General features: G+C 48.2%; 1 protein-coding gene across 1 annotated transcript in view; it reads right to left on the bottom strand.

Annotated features, from left to right (window-relative positions):
* Window positions 1-10,565: 10,565 nt before the first annotated feature.
* Window positions 10,566-14,904, bottom strand: part of RAB3A (RAB3A, member RAS oncogene family) — a 93,689-nt gene continuing 89,350 nt past the window's right edge. Inside the window, exon 5 of the mRNA XM_030219055.1 lies at window positions 10,566-13,439. Within this exon, the coding sequence (XP_030074915.1) occupies window positions 13,249-13,439 (191 nt within the window). The 3' untranslated portion in view covers window positions 10,566-13,248. The remainder of the gene's footprint in view (window positions 13,440-14,904) is intronic.

The following is a 14,904-nucleotide window of genomic DNA, read 5'->3' as shown; positions in this document are numbered from 1 at the left end:
GGCTGACCATATGTAATGTGAAATGAGTCCCTTGGGCTGTGTGAGTCTTGGGCTGCTGCTGCACCCTGTCACTTGGAGAGGGGAAACTGCCTCTGGTTGGGCAAGAGAGGAGCTGGAAACACTGTGGCCTTTGGAGTTGATGGAGGATGCCAGTAATGGGCCTGATGCAGCAGTGGCAGCTATGCTGAAGGTTGGAGGCATGCAGTAGTGGAGGATAAAATGGTACAGGAGTATTGTTAGGGCTGTCACTGCAGTGAATTAGGCGGTGGGGGGGGGGGGGGGGGGCCAGAGATTTACAAGTAAAGCTGTGAACGTTGTGCAGAGGAGAGCTGCCATCTTTGTGGAGCATGGACAATTCATATGGGAGAGGGAGGGAGGGAGAGCTACTAACACAGGAAGGTTGGCGCATGTTCAAACGGAGCCATAAAGCTTCGGCAGAATGGATCTGTCATGAATGACATCACCCCAAGTATGTGTGCAGAGAAGGGTCAGTCAATAAACAAACTGAAGATGAGACCTGTCTCTTTTGGCCTAATTTAATATATCTGACAAGCTTTCAGGAGTTAACGTCTCTTCATCAAGTCAGCAATGCAGAGAAGGTGATTTGTTTGTTCAGCCTTATTTTCCTATTTCATTCTAGCTGTTCTGACCCCAGCAGCCTGCTCTGTTTTCCTGGGTAATGTTTTATATACATCAGCTGATGAGGTTTTATAGTTTCAAAAGTTAACACTTCATGCCTTCAATTTAGACTAGTGTTAGCAGTGTGTGTGTGTGAATTTTAACACCAAATGCAAAAGCGTGAAGTGCATTTACAGTGCTGTTAACCACTCCAACTCCCTCCCACTGAATTATTGGGCTGTAGAAAGGTATATTACAATAGCTTACAAAGTAGGCAAACCAAGGATGAAGCTCATTGGTTGATACAAGTTACCACAACATTTCTAAGACACTTTTCCTTCACACCAAGTATGAAAAGATTGGGAATTGCATTTTCTTATTTATATTATAAAACAGAAGTGGACAGACTGAGTGAAAAACAGGATCAGACACTTAAAAACTTAAAAAAAAAAAAAAGGGCTTCCATGCAAGTGGGAACAAACCACTTTGCACTTAGGTCATAAAAGGGTGGCTTAGGATCCTTTACTGCGGGCTCTTTTACTAAGCTGCAGTAAAATTTTCAGTTATGGCAGCATAATGCAGGATTTTACTGAGTGATAGCTGCAAATTTAGTGTAGGAATTATTGGGAGATGTTCCCAGTATTTGCCTTAACGGATGCTGCATCGCACTTGCAGATACTGCATAGCACTGTGCTTGGAGTAACGGTTCGCCTGCTAACTGCAAAACTGTTGATTAGCACTCATTTGCAGCGGGCTAGGTCACAAAAGGCCTCTCGCCCATTCCTCGCCCCACAAACTCAAACTCCATTCCCACCCTGTTCCTGCAACTGTACAAAATCTCATTTGTACAAAGAGTTATTTTATCAAATGATGGAACTGGTGCAGTTGAGTTTGAGTTTGCAGGGACAGGGTGAGGATGGGGATAAAATCTGTCCCTGTGTCATTCTCTACCGTGTGAATACTGCAAAGCCCCTTAACGTGTGCTAGTCATTACCTCCAGTAAACCACACGTTAAATGCTTGACATAATTTAGGAAAAGGGGCCCGTTTCCCTACGCCCTTTCCACTCCTTTCCTTGCTCATCCCTTGTACTTGCCACTTCTCCCTCCTCAGCAGCTTATGATAAAATCATGAATCAGCTTCCATTTCACACATTCTTGCTGGATATTAACACAGATTACAAGCACTGTTCTCCCTTAAAAATGCAACTTTTAAAATAAAGTCACATACAATCTGAATTGAGACATTCCACCTAATAAAAGCTGCATTACTACAATATTAGAAAATCCTAGCACGTTAGAAAAGTATAAAATAATTCAACAGAACACACAGTTCCAACAATAGGGTTCAAAGAACCATGAAAGAGAAGGATGCTACAGACATGCCTGCTGATAGTTCTTCTATCACAGAACAATATGTCTGCAGGAGGAAAACCCTATCTTTGACCAAACCATCTTCCCTTCCACCAGAATCAGTTCTGCAACATACGAAAGACTTAAAAGGTTCCTTAAAAAGCTACAACAGATCATGTAACAACAGGCCGTCTCAGGGTCTCCTGGGTTGGAGGAGGGGTTTGGGAATCATAAGCACGCTCATCTCAATAAGCTGGCCTGGAGTCATAAGAGTCCAGACAACGGGCCATCACAGTAGTATTTTCAAAGGATAAGAGTCATGGGGATGGTGGAAGCGGGTTGTTCACAAAAATTGGGATCATAAGTTTCTTTTGTCTCATGCTTTTTGGTGCTTTGCTTAATGTTATATCATTTCTTCATATCACGTAATTGACTATTACTACTTAACATTTCTAAAGCGCTACTCGGGTTACGCAGCGCTGTACAGTTTTACAAATAAGGGTAGTCCCTGCTCAAAGGAGCTTACAATCTAAAGGACGAAATGTCAAGTTGGGGCAGTCTAGATTTCTTGAATAGAGGTATAATGGTTAGGTGCCGAATGCGACATTGAAGAGGTGGGTTTTGAGTAGGGATTTGAAGATGAGTAGGGAGGGGGCTTGGCGTATGGGCTCAGGGAGTTTATTCCAAGCATAGGGAGAGGCGAGGCAGAAAGGGCGGAGCCTGGAGTTGGCAGTGGTGGAGAAGGGATTTGGCAATGCATTATTCCTCCACGACCCTCCAGACCGGTCAAGACGCATTATTGTTCAGCAGTTTGCTGTATGGTTCTTTTGATCCTGAATAAAAACCGTGAAAACTTAAAAAGCTACAACAGAAGCCATAGAGCTTGTCAACAAAAACAAAGTTTCCCCTGCCCTCCTCCTCCTGCTAGCAGAGCAGATGGTTGTAATGCCTGCTTTACTAAGCTTTGTCCTCCACTAATAATTACCTCCTTCCATATCATCAAGCTGATCAATCCATAGACTGGTGGGTTGTGTCCATCTACCAGCAGGTGGAGATAGAGAGCAAACTTTTGCCTCCCTATATGTGGTCATGTGCTGCCGGAAACTCCTCAGTATGTTCTCTATCTCAGCAGGTGGTGGTCACACACAGCAGCAGCTCTGGCTAGGCCTCCAAGCCTAATTTTTAGGTTTTGTTGAGTGCCTGGGGTTGAGGGCTCTTTTGAGCAAGTGCAAACCTGGTGGTGCCAGGTCCCTCCTTTTCTCCCCCCTCCCGCTGGCTCCGTTTAAAAAAAAAAAAAAAAAAGAATTTTTAAACGTCCTTAAAGGCGTTTATTTCGACGTTTATTTAAACGTTCATTGCAGCTACTCACTGGGACACCAGTTCGTTACAGCTCGGAGCGGACAGCAGGTAATTTTTACCTTTTTATAGCGGGCAGGGGGTTCCCCGATTCTTCTCCTCGTGGCATATGGCGTCGGAGGGCGAGGGCGCAAAGGGTCGCTCCCCAGATCGCTTGAGCGCTTCTAGAGGGGATGCGGGGGTCTTACAGCCTGATTCGCCCTTGTTGGGTGACAGTTTCGTGACCGATGAATGTCCCGGTCCTTCCTCCGGCGTGGCGGTTTTTCCCGCCATAAACGCCCATCCCCCGCTCCTCGCCTCCGCCATCTTGGCCGGCCACGCGGCTCGGACGGCTTCTTCGTGGGCCGCCCTTGAGGTTGGAGACATTAATGCCATGAACGCCCTTAATTTGGGCGACGGCACAAAAGCGGCTAAAGTTAAGCGCCGTTCTTCCCGCGCGGCTCCTTCGCGGAGTGTCGCGCCGGACGCCATTTTGGATGCGCAGCATGTCTCTCCCCCGCTCTTGCGAGCGCCGGTTGAGGGTGCGTCTAGGGCTGTTGCCCAGGCTGCGGAAGTGCACAGTCTGGGGGGTTTTTCCCCCGTGTTTGTTTTGCTGCTGCATCAGGCTTCCTCATGCAAAACGCTGCCCCTGCTCCCTCGTCTGGTAAAGAGGTTGAGGTTCCCAGAGGTAAACGCCCTCGGGTTGATTCCCAGGCCTTGGAGGACTTTGTCTCCTCCGATGTAGATGAGGGCAGCGTGTCTGAGGTCTCCCAACGGTCCTTTGCGGATTCCTTGGAGGAGACGGATCCCCGCTCGCATGGAGCGGATGACCCCTCTGCAGCGGCTCTTTAGCTCAGAGGTTTTGCCCAACCTGTTAGTGCAGGCCATGGGCATTTTGAAGATTTCCTCTCCGGAGGACGTCTCTCCCTCAGCCCCTGTTGGCTCTGCCATTATGCTGGGGACGAAGCGCCCGCCTAGAACCTTCCACATGCATGATGCCATGCACTCCTTAATTTCGGCTCAATGGGATGTCCCGGAAGCGAGCCTTAAAGTGGCTAGGGCTATGTCCCGCCTCTATCCTTTGGCTGTGAGTGAACGTGAGGCCTATCTGTGGCCTACCGTGGATTCTTTAATCACTGCGGTGACTAAGAAAACGGCGTTGCCGGTGGAAGGTGGCACGGCCCTAAAGGACGCCCAAGACAGAAGATTGGAGGCGGCCTTAAGGTCGTCCTTTGAGGCGGCTGCTTTAAGTTTGCAGGCCTCAGTTTGCGGCTCCTATGTGGCCAGGGCGTGCCTGACTATGGTGCAGCGGGCTTCCCCCTCGGATCATTCCTTGAGGGCTGTTTGGCCGGCCCTGGAATCGGGCTTAGCCTATTTGGCAGTCTTGCTGTATGATGTCTTGAGAGCCTCAGCTAAAGGCATGGCTCAGACAATCTCTGCGCGGCGGTGGCTTTGGCTGAAACATTGGTCTGCTGACCATGCCTCTAAATCCCGCCTGGCTAGATTGCCTTTTAAAGGCAAGCTGCTCTTTGGGGTCGAGCTGGACAAAATCGTGACCGATCTCGGCACGTCTAAGGGCAAGAAGTTACCAGAGGTCAGGGCTCGGGCTAGTACTCGCCCTGGTACCTCCAGAGGACGGGCTCAGGAAGCCCGTCGGTACCGCCCGGGCAGGTCGGGCTCCTCTGCCCTCTCTTCCTTCAAGAGGAACTTCTCCCCCAAGCAGCATTCCTTTCGCAGAGACCGCCGTCCCGGAGGTGCTCCCTCCGGTCCTCCCCCAGGGTCTCGTACCCAATGACGGGGCCTTGGTCCACGCCTCAGTGCAGATTGGAGGACGGCTGTCCTCGTTTATGGGCGAGTGGACCACAATAACTTCAGACGCTTGAGTGCTGGAAGTCATCAGAGACGGCTACAAGCTAGAGTTCTGCCGACCCTTAAAAGACGGGTTTGTACTCTCTCCCTGCAAGTCTCCGGTCAAGCTGTGGCAGTGCAGCAGACCTTGGACAATCTGTTCCGCCTGGGAGCGGTCGTTCCGGTGCCAGAGAATCAGCCTGGCAAGGGACGTTACTCCTTTTTCTTTGTGATTCCAAAGAAAGGAGGTTCTGTACGGCCTATCCTCGACCTCAAGGGGTCCATTGGGCCTTGAAAGTTCGGCACTTTCGCATGGAGACCCTCCGCTCTGTTATAGCGGCAGTGAAGGCAGGAGAGTTCCTGGCATCCTTGGACTTCAAGGACGCGTACTTGCATATTCCCATCTGGCCTCCTCATCAACGCTTTTTGCGTTTTGCAGTACTGGTCGACACTTCCAGTTCAGAGCCCTCCCGTTCGGGTTGGCTACTGCTCCGCGGACCTTCTCCAAAGTAATGGTGGTCATCGCGGCCTTCCTGTGGAAGGAAGGAGTTCAAGTCCATTTTTATCTGGACGACTGGTTGATCCAAGCCCCTCTTATGCAGAGTGCGGCAAAGCTGTGAACCGGGTGGTTGCTCTTTCGAGCTCCCTGAGGTGGATCATCAACCGGGAGAAAAGCCAGCTGCGCCCGACTCAGTCCCTGGAGCATCTGGGAGTTCGATTCGACACCCAAGTGGGCAGAGTGTTCCTGCCAGACAATTGGATTGTCAAGCTTCAGGCTCAGGTGGACTAGTTCCTAGTAGCCTCTCCTATTCGGACTTGGGACTATGTGCAGCTGTTGGGCTCTATGTCGGCCACGATGGATGTAGTGCCCTGGGCCAGGGCTCATATGAGACCACTTCGACAATCTCTGCTGCTGCGCTGGACTCCGATGTCGGAGGATTATGCTGTGCGCCTTCCCTTGGACCCAGCAGTGCGCAAGGCGCTGAGCTGGTGGACGCAGACAGACAAGTTGTCTGCAGGAATGCCTCTGGTGACCCCGGAGTGGATTGTCGTCACGACGGACGCCTCTTTGTCGGGCTGGGGAGCCCTCTTCTTGGGAAGGACAGCGCAGGGGCTCTGGTCTCCTGCAGAGGCAAAGTGGTCTATCAACCTCCTGGAACTCAGAGCCATTCGGTTGGCGTTTTTGGAGTTCATCCCGGTACTGGCGTTGAAGCCAGTACGGGTCCTGTTGGACAATGCCACGGCTGTGGTCTATGTCAACCGCCAGGGAGGTACCAAGAGCGCCCCTCTAGCCAAGGCAGCCGTGAATCTATGCCAGTGGGCGGTAGCGAGCCTGGAGCAGCTGTCAGCAGCCCACATTGCCGGAGTCATGAATGTCAAGGCGGACTTTCTCAGTCGCCATACCTTGGATCCCGGAGAGTGGCAGTTATCGGCTCAGGCGTTCTTGGATATCACGAAGCGCTGGGGCCAGCCGAGCCTAGATCTATTGGCGTCATCGGCCAGTTGCCAAGTGCCGCGTTTTTTCAGCAGAGGACGGGACCCTCGATCTCTGGGAGTCGATGCTCTCCTCTAACAGTGGCCAACACAAGAGCTTCTCTATGTGTTCCCGCCCTGGCCCATGTTGGGCAGGGTGCTAGACCGATTGGCAAAGCATCCGGGCTGGATAATCCTGGTGGGGCTGCCAGTGGAGCAGGGTCTGTTACATCAGGGTCCCGTGGTGATGGAGGATCCCTCCCCCTTTGGGCTTACGGCCTGGCTATTGAGCGGCAGCGTCTGAGGAAGAAGGACTTCCCAGACAAGGTCATCGCCACTATGCTGAGAGCGAGGAAGCGCTCTACTTTTACTGCTTACGCCAGGGTTTGGCGTACCTTTGCAGCGTGGCGAAGCAGGCTCATTTTCTTCATTCACTGCTCCAATTTCTTCAGTGTTGGCATTCCTGCAAGAAGGTCTGGAGAAAGGCCTGTCGCTCAGTTCCCTTTAAGTCCAGGTAGCGGCCCTGGCTTGCTTCAGGGACCGCCTGAAGGGTGCTTCCCTGGCTTCGTAGCCAGATGTGGTGCGTTTTCTCAAGGGAGTTAAGCACCTGCGCCCTCCTCTGCACTCAATGGTGCCTGCGTGGAATTTTAACCTGGTGCTCAGAGCATTACAGAAGCCGCCTTTTGAACCCTTGTTGAGGGCATCTCTGAAAGACCTGACGTTGAAAGCAGTCTTTTTGGTGGCTATCCTTCAGCCAGAAGAGTTTCTGAGCTCCAGGCACTATCATGTCGAGAGTCTTTTCTGCAGTTCACTGAGGCAGGAGTGACTATTCGCACAGTGCCTTCCTTCCTGCCCAAGATTGTTTCTCGCTTCCATGTGAATCAGCAGCTCAGTCTCCCTTCCTTTCGTAGGGAGGACTACCCAGAGGAGTACTCTGCTCTTAAATATCTGGATGTGAGACGAGTCATCATCAGATACTTGGAAGTGACCAATGATTTCCGGAAGTCGGATCATCTGTTTGTCCTGTTGGCAGGTCCTCGTAAGGGTCTGCAGGCTGCTAAGCCTCCAGTGGCAAGATGGGTCAAGGAAGTCATTGCCGCGGCTTATGTGGCCGCGGGGAAGGTGCCGCCTATCCAGCTGAAGGCTCACTCCACTAGAGCTCAGGCGGCCTCGATGGCAGAGGCCGGGTCCGTCTCCTTGGAAGAGATATGCAAGGCGGCAACTTGGGCATCGGCCCATACATTCTCCAAGCATTACCGCTTGACTGTGGCGGCACGGGCGGAGGCCCGGTGTGGAGCTTCAGTGTTGAGTTCAGGGATTTCTATGTCCCGCCCTGGGTGAGTACTGCTTCGGTACATCCCACCAGTCTATGGATTGATCAGCTTGATGATATGGAAGGTAAAATTATGTATAATCATACCTGATAATTTTCTTTCCATTAATCATAGCTGATCAATCCATAGCCCCGCCCAGATATTTGTATGGTTTCTATTCTGGTTGCATTTCAGGTTCAAGTTTAGTCTTCAGTTGCTTCAGGAAGACTTCGGGTTCAAGTTTTTTCACTTGGATTCTTCAAGAGTTGAGACGAGTTTGTGTATCAGTGAGCTGCTGCATTCCTCTCCCCTCCGTTTTACGGGGCTGGATTGAGACATAAATTCTACCGGCACTCCCTCCCGCTTCGTGCGGTTGTAGGGCAGTTTTGTACCCCTCCCGCTTCGGCGGTGCTAGGGTCAGTCAGCTCCTCCCGCGGTTGCGGTTGCAGGATAAGCCAGATCCCCCCGCATCGGCGGGTGTGGTGTCCCTCCCCCGCTCCACGGGGATGAGCTGGACGGATTCCCCTCCCCCACTTGTGTGGGGATGAGCTGGGTTAATTCCCCTCCCCCACTTGTGTGGGGATGAGCTGGGTTAATTCCCCTCCCCCGTTTCGGCGGTGGTGAGCTGGGCAGAGTGTCCCTTTGTGGGTGTAATTCTCTAAGTGCTGAGTCCTGCAGATGGAGCTTTGATATCGACATACTGAGGAGTTTCCGGCAGCACATGACCACATATAGGGAGGCAAAAGTTTGCTCTCTATCTCCACCTGCTGGTAGATGGACACAACCCACCAGTCTATGGATTGATCAGCTATGATTAATGGAAAGAAAATTATCAGGTATGATTATACATAATTTTACCTTCCTACATACCTTCCCATTTAAAATAAATTCAGCGAGATGATGCTCTACCTAAACTGGTTATATGTCTTGCAACTTCCTATCTGGCTATTGCAGCAAGATTTGAAGAACTTGTATAGGTCACTAAGGGCCCTTTTTACCAAGCTGCAGCAAAAGGGGGCCTGAACTGGCATCGGCACGTGTTTTTACACACACGCCGAGGCCACCTCCCAGGGCAGGTGCAACTGAGAATCATTCTTGCTTCCCCCTAATTATCCTTGGGACTCAGAAGTGTAGGTAGGATCAGGGGGAAGGGGGACACTTACAGTTACCCAGGGGTATTCCCCCTTGGTTCTACCCCCCAATATACCTAGTCCAGTCGTTGCAATGATGGTCCAGGGCTAGGAGACAGGCATCAGGCTGGAATCCTGCAGTCATAGGTTCTGAATCTGGCTCCTAAATACTGCCCTTAAGCAATGGCCACCTCCACTCTTTTGCTCTGGAATTGAATTGGGGACCTTTTGCATGGCAATGGCAGTGCCCTGGACCAGCCTGGATTTGAGTGCTTTTTAAAATGCACTGACTGTTTTAGAAAAAGGAATGTAAAAACACCCTTTGTACAACAGGACTCTGGAGTGTCTAGCATAAATAGCCCTGTTTTTGAAAGTAATGCGCCTGGAGCTACTATTGAATTACTATTCAAGCTAAATCCAACTCCCCTCCACCTTGTAATCTGCTGGTTTTGGTCTCCTGCTCCTTTTGGGCTTCTGACTGAACCAGGAGCAGCTTCTGGCTTCATTTGAAAGAGCCCAAGGCTCCTGTCCTCCCCTCCCCCCTTAGCCCACCATTGCTGTTATTGGTTTGGGTTCAATTCCCACTGCAGCTCCTTGTGAACTTGGGCAAGTCACTTAACATCCCCATTGCCCCAGGCACAGAAACTTAGATTTCATCTCTCTAGGAACAGAAAAATTACCTGCATACAATGTGTACAGCTCTGCGTACATCTAGTAGTGCTATAGAAATGATTATTATTATTAGTAGTAGTAGTACTATTAAACCAATGGTCCATCTAGCCCAGCATACTGTTTCCAACAGTGACCAATGCAGGAAAAATGTCAGGAAATATTTTTTCACGGAGAGTAGTGGATGCTTGGAATGCCCTCCCGCGGGAAGTGGTGGAAATGAAAACGGTAACAGAATTCAAACATGCGTGGGATAAACATAAAGGAATCCTGTTCAGAAGGAATGGATCCTAAGGAGCTTAGCCGAGATTGGGTGGCAGAGCCGGTGGCGGGAGGCGGGGATAGTGCTGGGCAGACTTATACGGTCTGTGCCCTGAAGAGGACAGGTACAAATCAAAGTAGGGTATACACAAAAAGTAGCACATGTGAGTTTATCTTGTTGGGCAGACTGGATGGACCATGCAGGTCTTTTTCTGCCGTCATTTACTATGTTACTATGTATGTTACTAGCTTGGCTCCCTCCATATCATTTAAGTGTGTACCCCTGAGGGTAGGGAACCTCTTGTCCTTCAACGCTGCAAACTTGTTGAATTTTCAGGATATTCCTAACAAATATGCAGGGAAGAGAGGTGGACACTTATTGCCTCACGCACTTTCATTATGAATTTATCCTGAGAATTGGACTGGAGGATGCCCAGCTAGCCTGTGGAATTAGAGACCTGGACCCTGGCTCTAGCTGTCTGTATGGCAGCACTTGCTACTGCGAGGCACCAGGTTGGCTCAAATTGAAATTCACTCCAGTAGATTATGCTCCAGACAAGACTTGTGATAAATCTTCTGATAAGCACAGAATTTATTTGCACAACATATCTTTAATACAGTCATATTTTTTTTCTTAAGGAAATTTGTATGTTTGACACTTGTTTAACAGAACAGCATATAATGTATTCCCATTTATGTGTATATATTTTTATTAGATATAGTTATCAGTAAACCACAAAAATAAGAGGTATCAATATTTCATGTTGGGTGTCTGTACGTGAAAACACACTGCTTTAATGAAATGGGAGTAAGAAATGTCTCCTATGTGCAGAAGAATCCTGAAAGCAAACTGGGTGTAAGGTCTGTAGCACATTGAGTACAGAGTTCTGTTTTCTCTTCCCCACCCACCTACCCACCTTATAGTTAAAGAGAAAGTTTGGGCTTTCACCCCCCCCCCCCCCCCCCTCATTTTGAGGCTGTGTAGTCCATTGTGTACTTTGTAGGAAGGGTCTGGTGAATCAGTTTAGTTCCTGTGCTTAGGGTACAACTTATCTCGTTAGAACTGGGCATATGATTGTGGTAGTCTCTCTTCAAGGAAGCATCAAACAGTCACGTATGTAGGTGGGGGTGGCCTAGCTGATGTGGGATCCTGGAAATAGTCTTGGCCCCCTATACATCACAGAACTGAAATGTGGGGTGGAGGAGGGCAAGGCGGTAAAAGTCTCAAGGAACAAGACTGACAGGCCTGGCTTTCATAAGTTAGTTGCACTTAACCCAAACTAACATTTTGGTGTGTAGAAAAAAACAGTCCACCATATTTGTTCTTTTAATCAGCTGTGCTTTGTGGAAGGAGCTAAACCAACCTACCTAAGGAGTGTACAGACAGTGCTGCTACAGAACTTGCTGACCTGGCTTGTATTCCTCTGAGTAATAACTCATAAGCAGTTTTAACACCACATGGTACAATCACAACACAGTGTGTTACTCATATTTACAGGTCCATGTACAAGAAAGGAAGACAGCAGCAGAAAGGGAAGGTAGGATTATTTCTACAGTGAAACTCAGGGGATTTAAGCATCTGTGTTGGACATGTAATGTAATAGCAGATCACACAGAAACCTAAGTACCACAGTGTTCTAGTGAAGGAAATTTGACATGCACAGGAAAGAGAGTATGCCTCAACTCCTCCCATCCACATACCAGATGTATGGATTGTGCACGCCTGTCACACCTTTTACCACCCTTGTGATTCACATAGCTGACTGTGTTTCCAGGCTATCCCTAAAGGATGTGTACAAGAATTATATGCGTGTAAATATCTGACCTATAGAGAGATCCTGACCAATGCACTTCCCTCTCCCAGCCTGGCCTGATAAGGACCTGAAGACTGGTTTGAACCCCACTGCTCCTTGCTTTTTGCTCAGATTTGGTGAGTTTGTGGGCTTAGTTTCCCTTTACAGTCTAATGTAATCTAATCACGCTGCAGGTGGCACGAACAGTGTTAGGTGGAAGGGGCAGCTTATACTTGAAGCACTGGTCCTTGGCTTTGAAACTGGTACATTGTTTTCCATGCTTCTGAGCACTCCTTAAAACTACTGCACTTTTCACACACAGTTTGAAGAATAACCCTACTGAACCCAGCTAAGTTTTTACTGAGGGGAGTAATTTCATACAGGGTTCTTTGTGCACCTAAAAGAGCTTTTATAAAAATTATCCCAGGGATTACGCATGTACAAGTATGTGTGGTGACAAGGTGGTGTGTATTTTTACACAACCTACATGCAAGTATGTTCAGCAACGGAGTTCATGTACAGCATGACCAGAATTGTAATTTATAAGTGAACATTTACACCCACTCCAGCGTGCCTATGTGTGTTCAGAAAATAGACTGGAAATCGGTTCCTACTTAGCTTTCACACATAAGCAACATCTTAGAAACAAAGAGCATAATTTTGTAATGGGTTTGTTGAAAAACCTTCCCTTTTTGTGTGTGTGTGTTTTTGTTTTTTAGCATCTTGAAATGAGAATTAAATAGCACAGAGTTAAAGTACTAATTGGCTATGGAGAGCCCCTGCACCAAAGTAGGTTAAAGCAGATTTTGTCCATCACTACAATATTTTGTTCTGTTTTGGAACCAGAGAGAAGGGGAAATGTACATTCTACAAAGCTAGACCTGTACATAGGAGGAGCACAGAGGCAAAACCCAACTTCAAAAGTGCTTAAAAGATGCTTCCTACAGACAGAAGAGTTAACCTAGCACTGCTAAGTAATTCCAGTCTGAATTTTTAAATTAACATGTTGAACCCTGTTTACAAAGTTAGATGTTATGAGATGCTCTTAAGAGCATGTTTGTTTTTGCCCCTATGCTAAGAGGTTTATTGTATATTTTATTTAAATACTAAATAAATAAGATGCATTCAGCAGTAAAGTTTTGTAGGTCACAACAACAATAATAAAAAAAAATCCTTTCAAATACACACATCTTCTCCTATTCAACAACAAGGTCGGCTATTGGTGGGGGGGGGGGGGGGGGGGGCTGTTTTTGTACTGTACTCTTCAGAATGAGTGACTCTCACAGTTTTTATAAACATTTTAAAGTCCTCTAATGCTAGATGTGGTCTCACTCACTACAGCTGACTTAACTACAGGTTACAGAACCAGCTAAGTGGGGTGGGAAGGGGAACAATGTTGGGTAAATTTAGAACTACTTGACTGGCCTGGAAGATGCGAGGGGGGGGTGAGGGGGGCTTCAGCAGGCACAATCCTGATGGGGTGGAGCCTGCTGGTCAGTCAACTGTGGTCCTTGTTTAACTCCTGTGACAGCTGGGTCTGCGGTGTCCAGGCTTTCTGACATCTTTTCACAGATGACGTCCACAAGTCGTTCAAAAGTTTGCTTCACGTTAATATTGTCCTTGGCGCTGGCTTCAAAAAATTCAAAACCTAAGGGTGGGGCAAAATAAGCATTAGCCTGTCAGAGAAGCACAGCTGATTGCTTTTGGGGCAGAGTTGTTTCCTGAACATATCTTTCTACCCCCCCCCCCCCACCCCAAGGAAAACCATACCAATGCTTTTAATGTTTAGTAAGGCACTTATATAAGGAGACTGGAATTTTGAAAATTACTTTGTTTTTTAATGATGCTACTTTGTGTGGATAGCTGTACAAGTAGTGGAATTAATGCCAGCTCTTTTAGAACCGGGGAAATAAACCCACCTTTTATTCTCTCCATTAAAAGAAATTAGAATACACTTTTACAAAATGGTGGCTCTTAGCATCACCTTCACCAGGCTTGGTTAGTACTTTGTAGCCACAGTCTTCTTAGTAAAAAATAGAATTTCCTCCTACTCCTCTGTTTGGCTTCAAGGTGGGGGAAAGCGGTCCTTTGGCTTAGGCAGGGAATATGGCATATTATCAAATTCATTGAATAAGTGGTTCATAAAACAATGCAATCATCATAAAATACAGCCATAGGAACAGCTGCTAGGATTCACCACCGGGGGGGGGGGGGGGGGGGGGGGGGGTTGAAGAAGCAACTGGGCCATAGAAGTGGGGGTGGGGCACTGTTCAAACACCATTTCTGCACATCCAAAGGGTAGAGAGTAGGATCTTGGAACAGAACTAGGGCACCAGGGATTAGCAGTGGGAGTGGGGGAGGACGGAAAAATTAATTCCTACCTGATAATTTTCTTTCCATTAGTCCCAACAGATCAATCCAGAGACTTGTGGGTTGTGTCCCTCTACCAGCAGGTGGAGATATAGCAAACCTCAGAGGTTCTCTCTATGTGGACCTGTGCAGCCAGCTGAACCTCAGTATGAACGATACCAAAGCAGTGGAATGGAAACAATAGAAAACTAGCCTGACATTGTCAGACCAATTGCCGAACATACTTCCACCTATACTTATTTTATTTTTTTAATCAAACGAAGGAACATTCAGAACAACAGAACCTGAAAAAAACTAACCAACCGCAACAAAACTGCAGACAGTAAACCCAGAGGGGGTGGCCTCTGGATTGATCTGTTGGGACTAATGGAAAGAAAATTATCAGGTAAGAATTAATTTTTCCTTCCATAGCGTCCCACAGATCAATCCAGAGACTTGTGGGATGTACCCAATCAGTCCTCAAGTAGGGCGGGCCATCCCCAACCCGGCAGAAATCACCGACGAGCCAAACACCTCATCTTGACGAGCTGCCACATCCACCCGATAATGACAAGTGAATGTATGGACCGAAGCCCATGTAGCTGCCCTGCAGATACCTTCCAGAGAAACCAAATGGAACTCTGCATAGGAGGAAGCTTGAGCTCGCGTAGAATGAGCACGAACTTGTAAGGGGCTTGCTTGCCCAATGCCACGTATGCCGAAGAGAAGGCCTCCTGCAATCAACGGGCTATGATGTCCTTGGA

The sequence above is a fragment of the Microcaecilia unicolor genome, chromosome 11 (genome assembly GCF_901765095.1).
Source record: "Microcaecilia unicolor chromosome 11, aMicUni1.1, whole genome shotgun sequence".
Classification (NCBI taxonomy): Eukaryota; Metazoa; Chordata; class Amphibia; order Gymnophiona; family Siphonopidae; genus Microcaecilia; species Microcaecilia unicolor.
The sequence above is the reverse complement of the archived record's forward strand: the minus strand, read 5'-3'. Positions and strand labels throughout refer to the sequence as shown.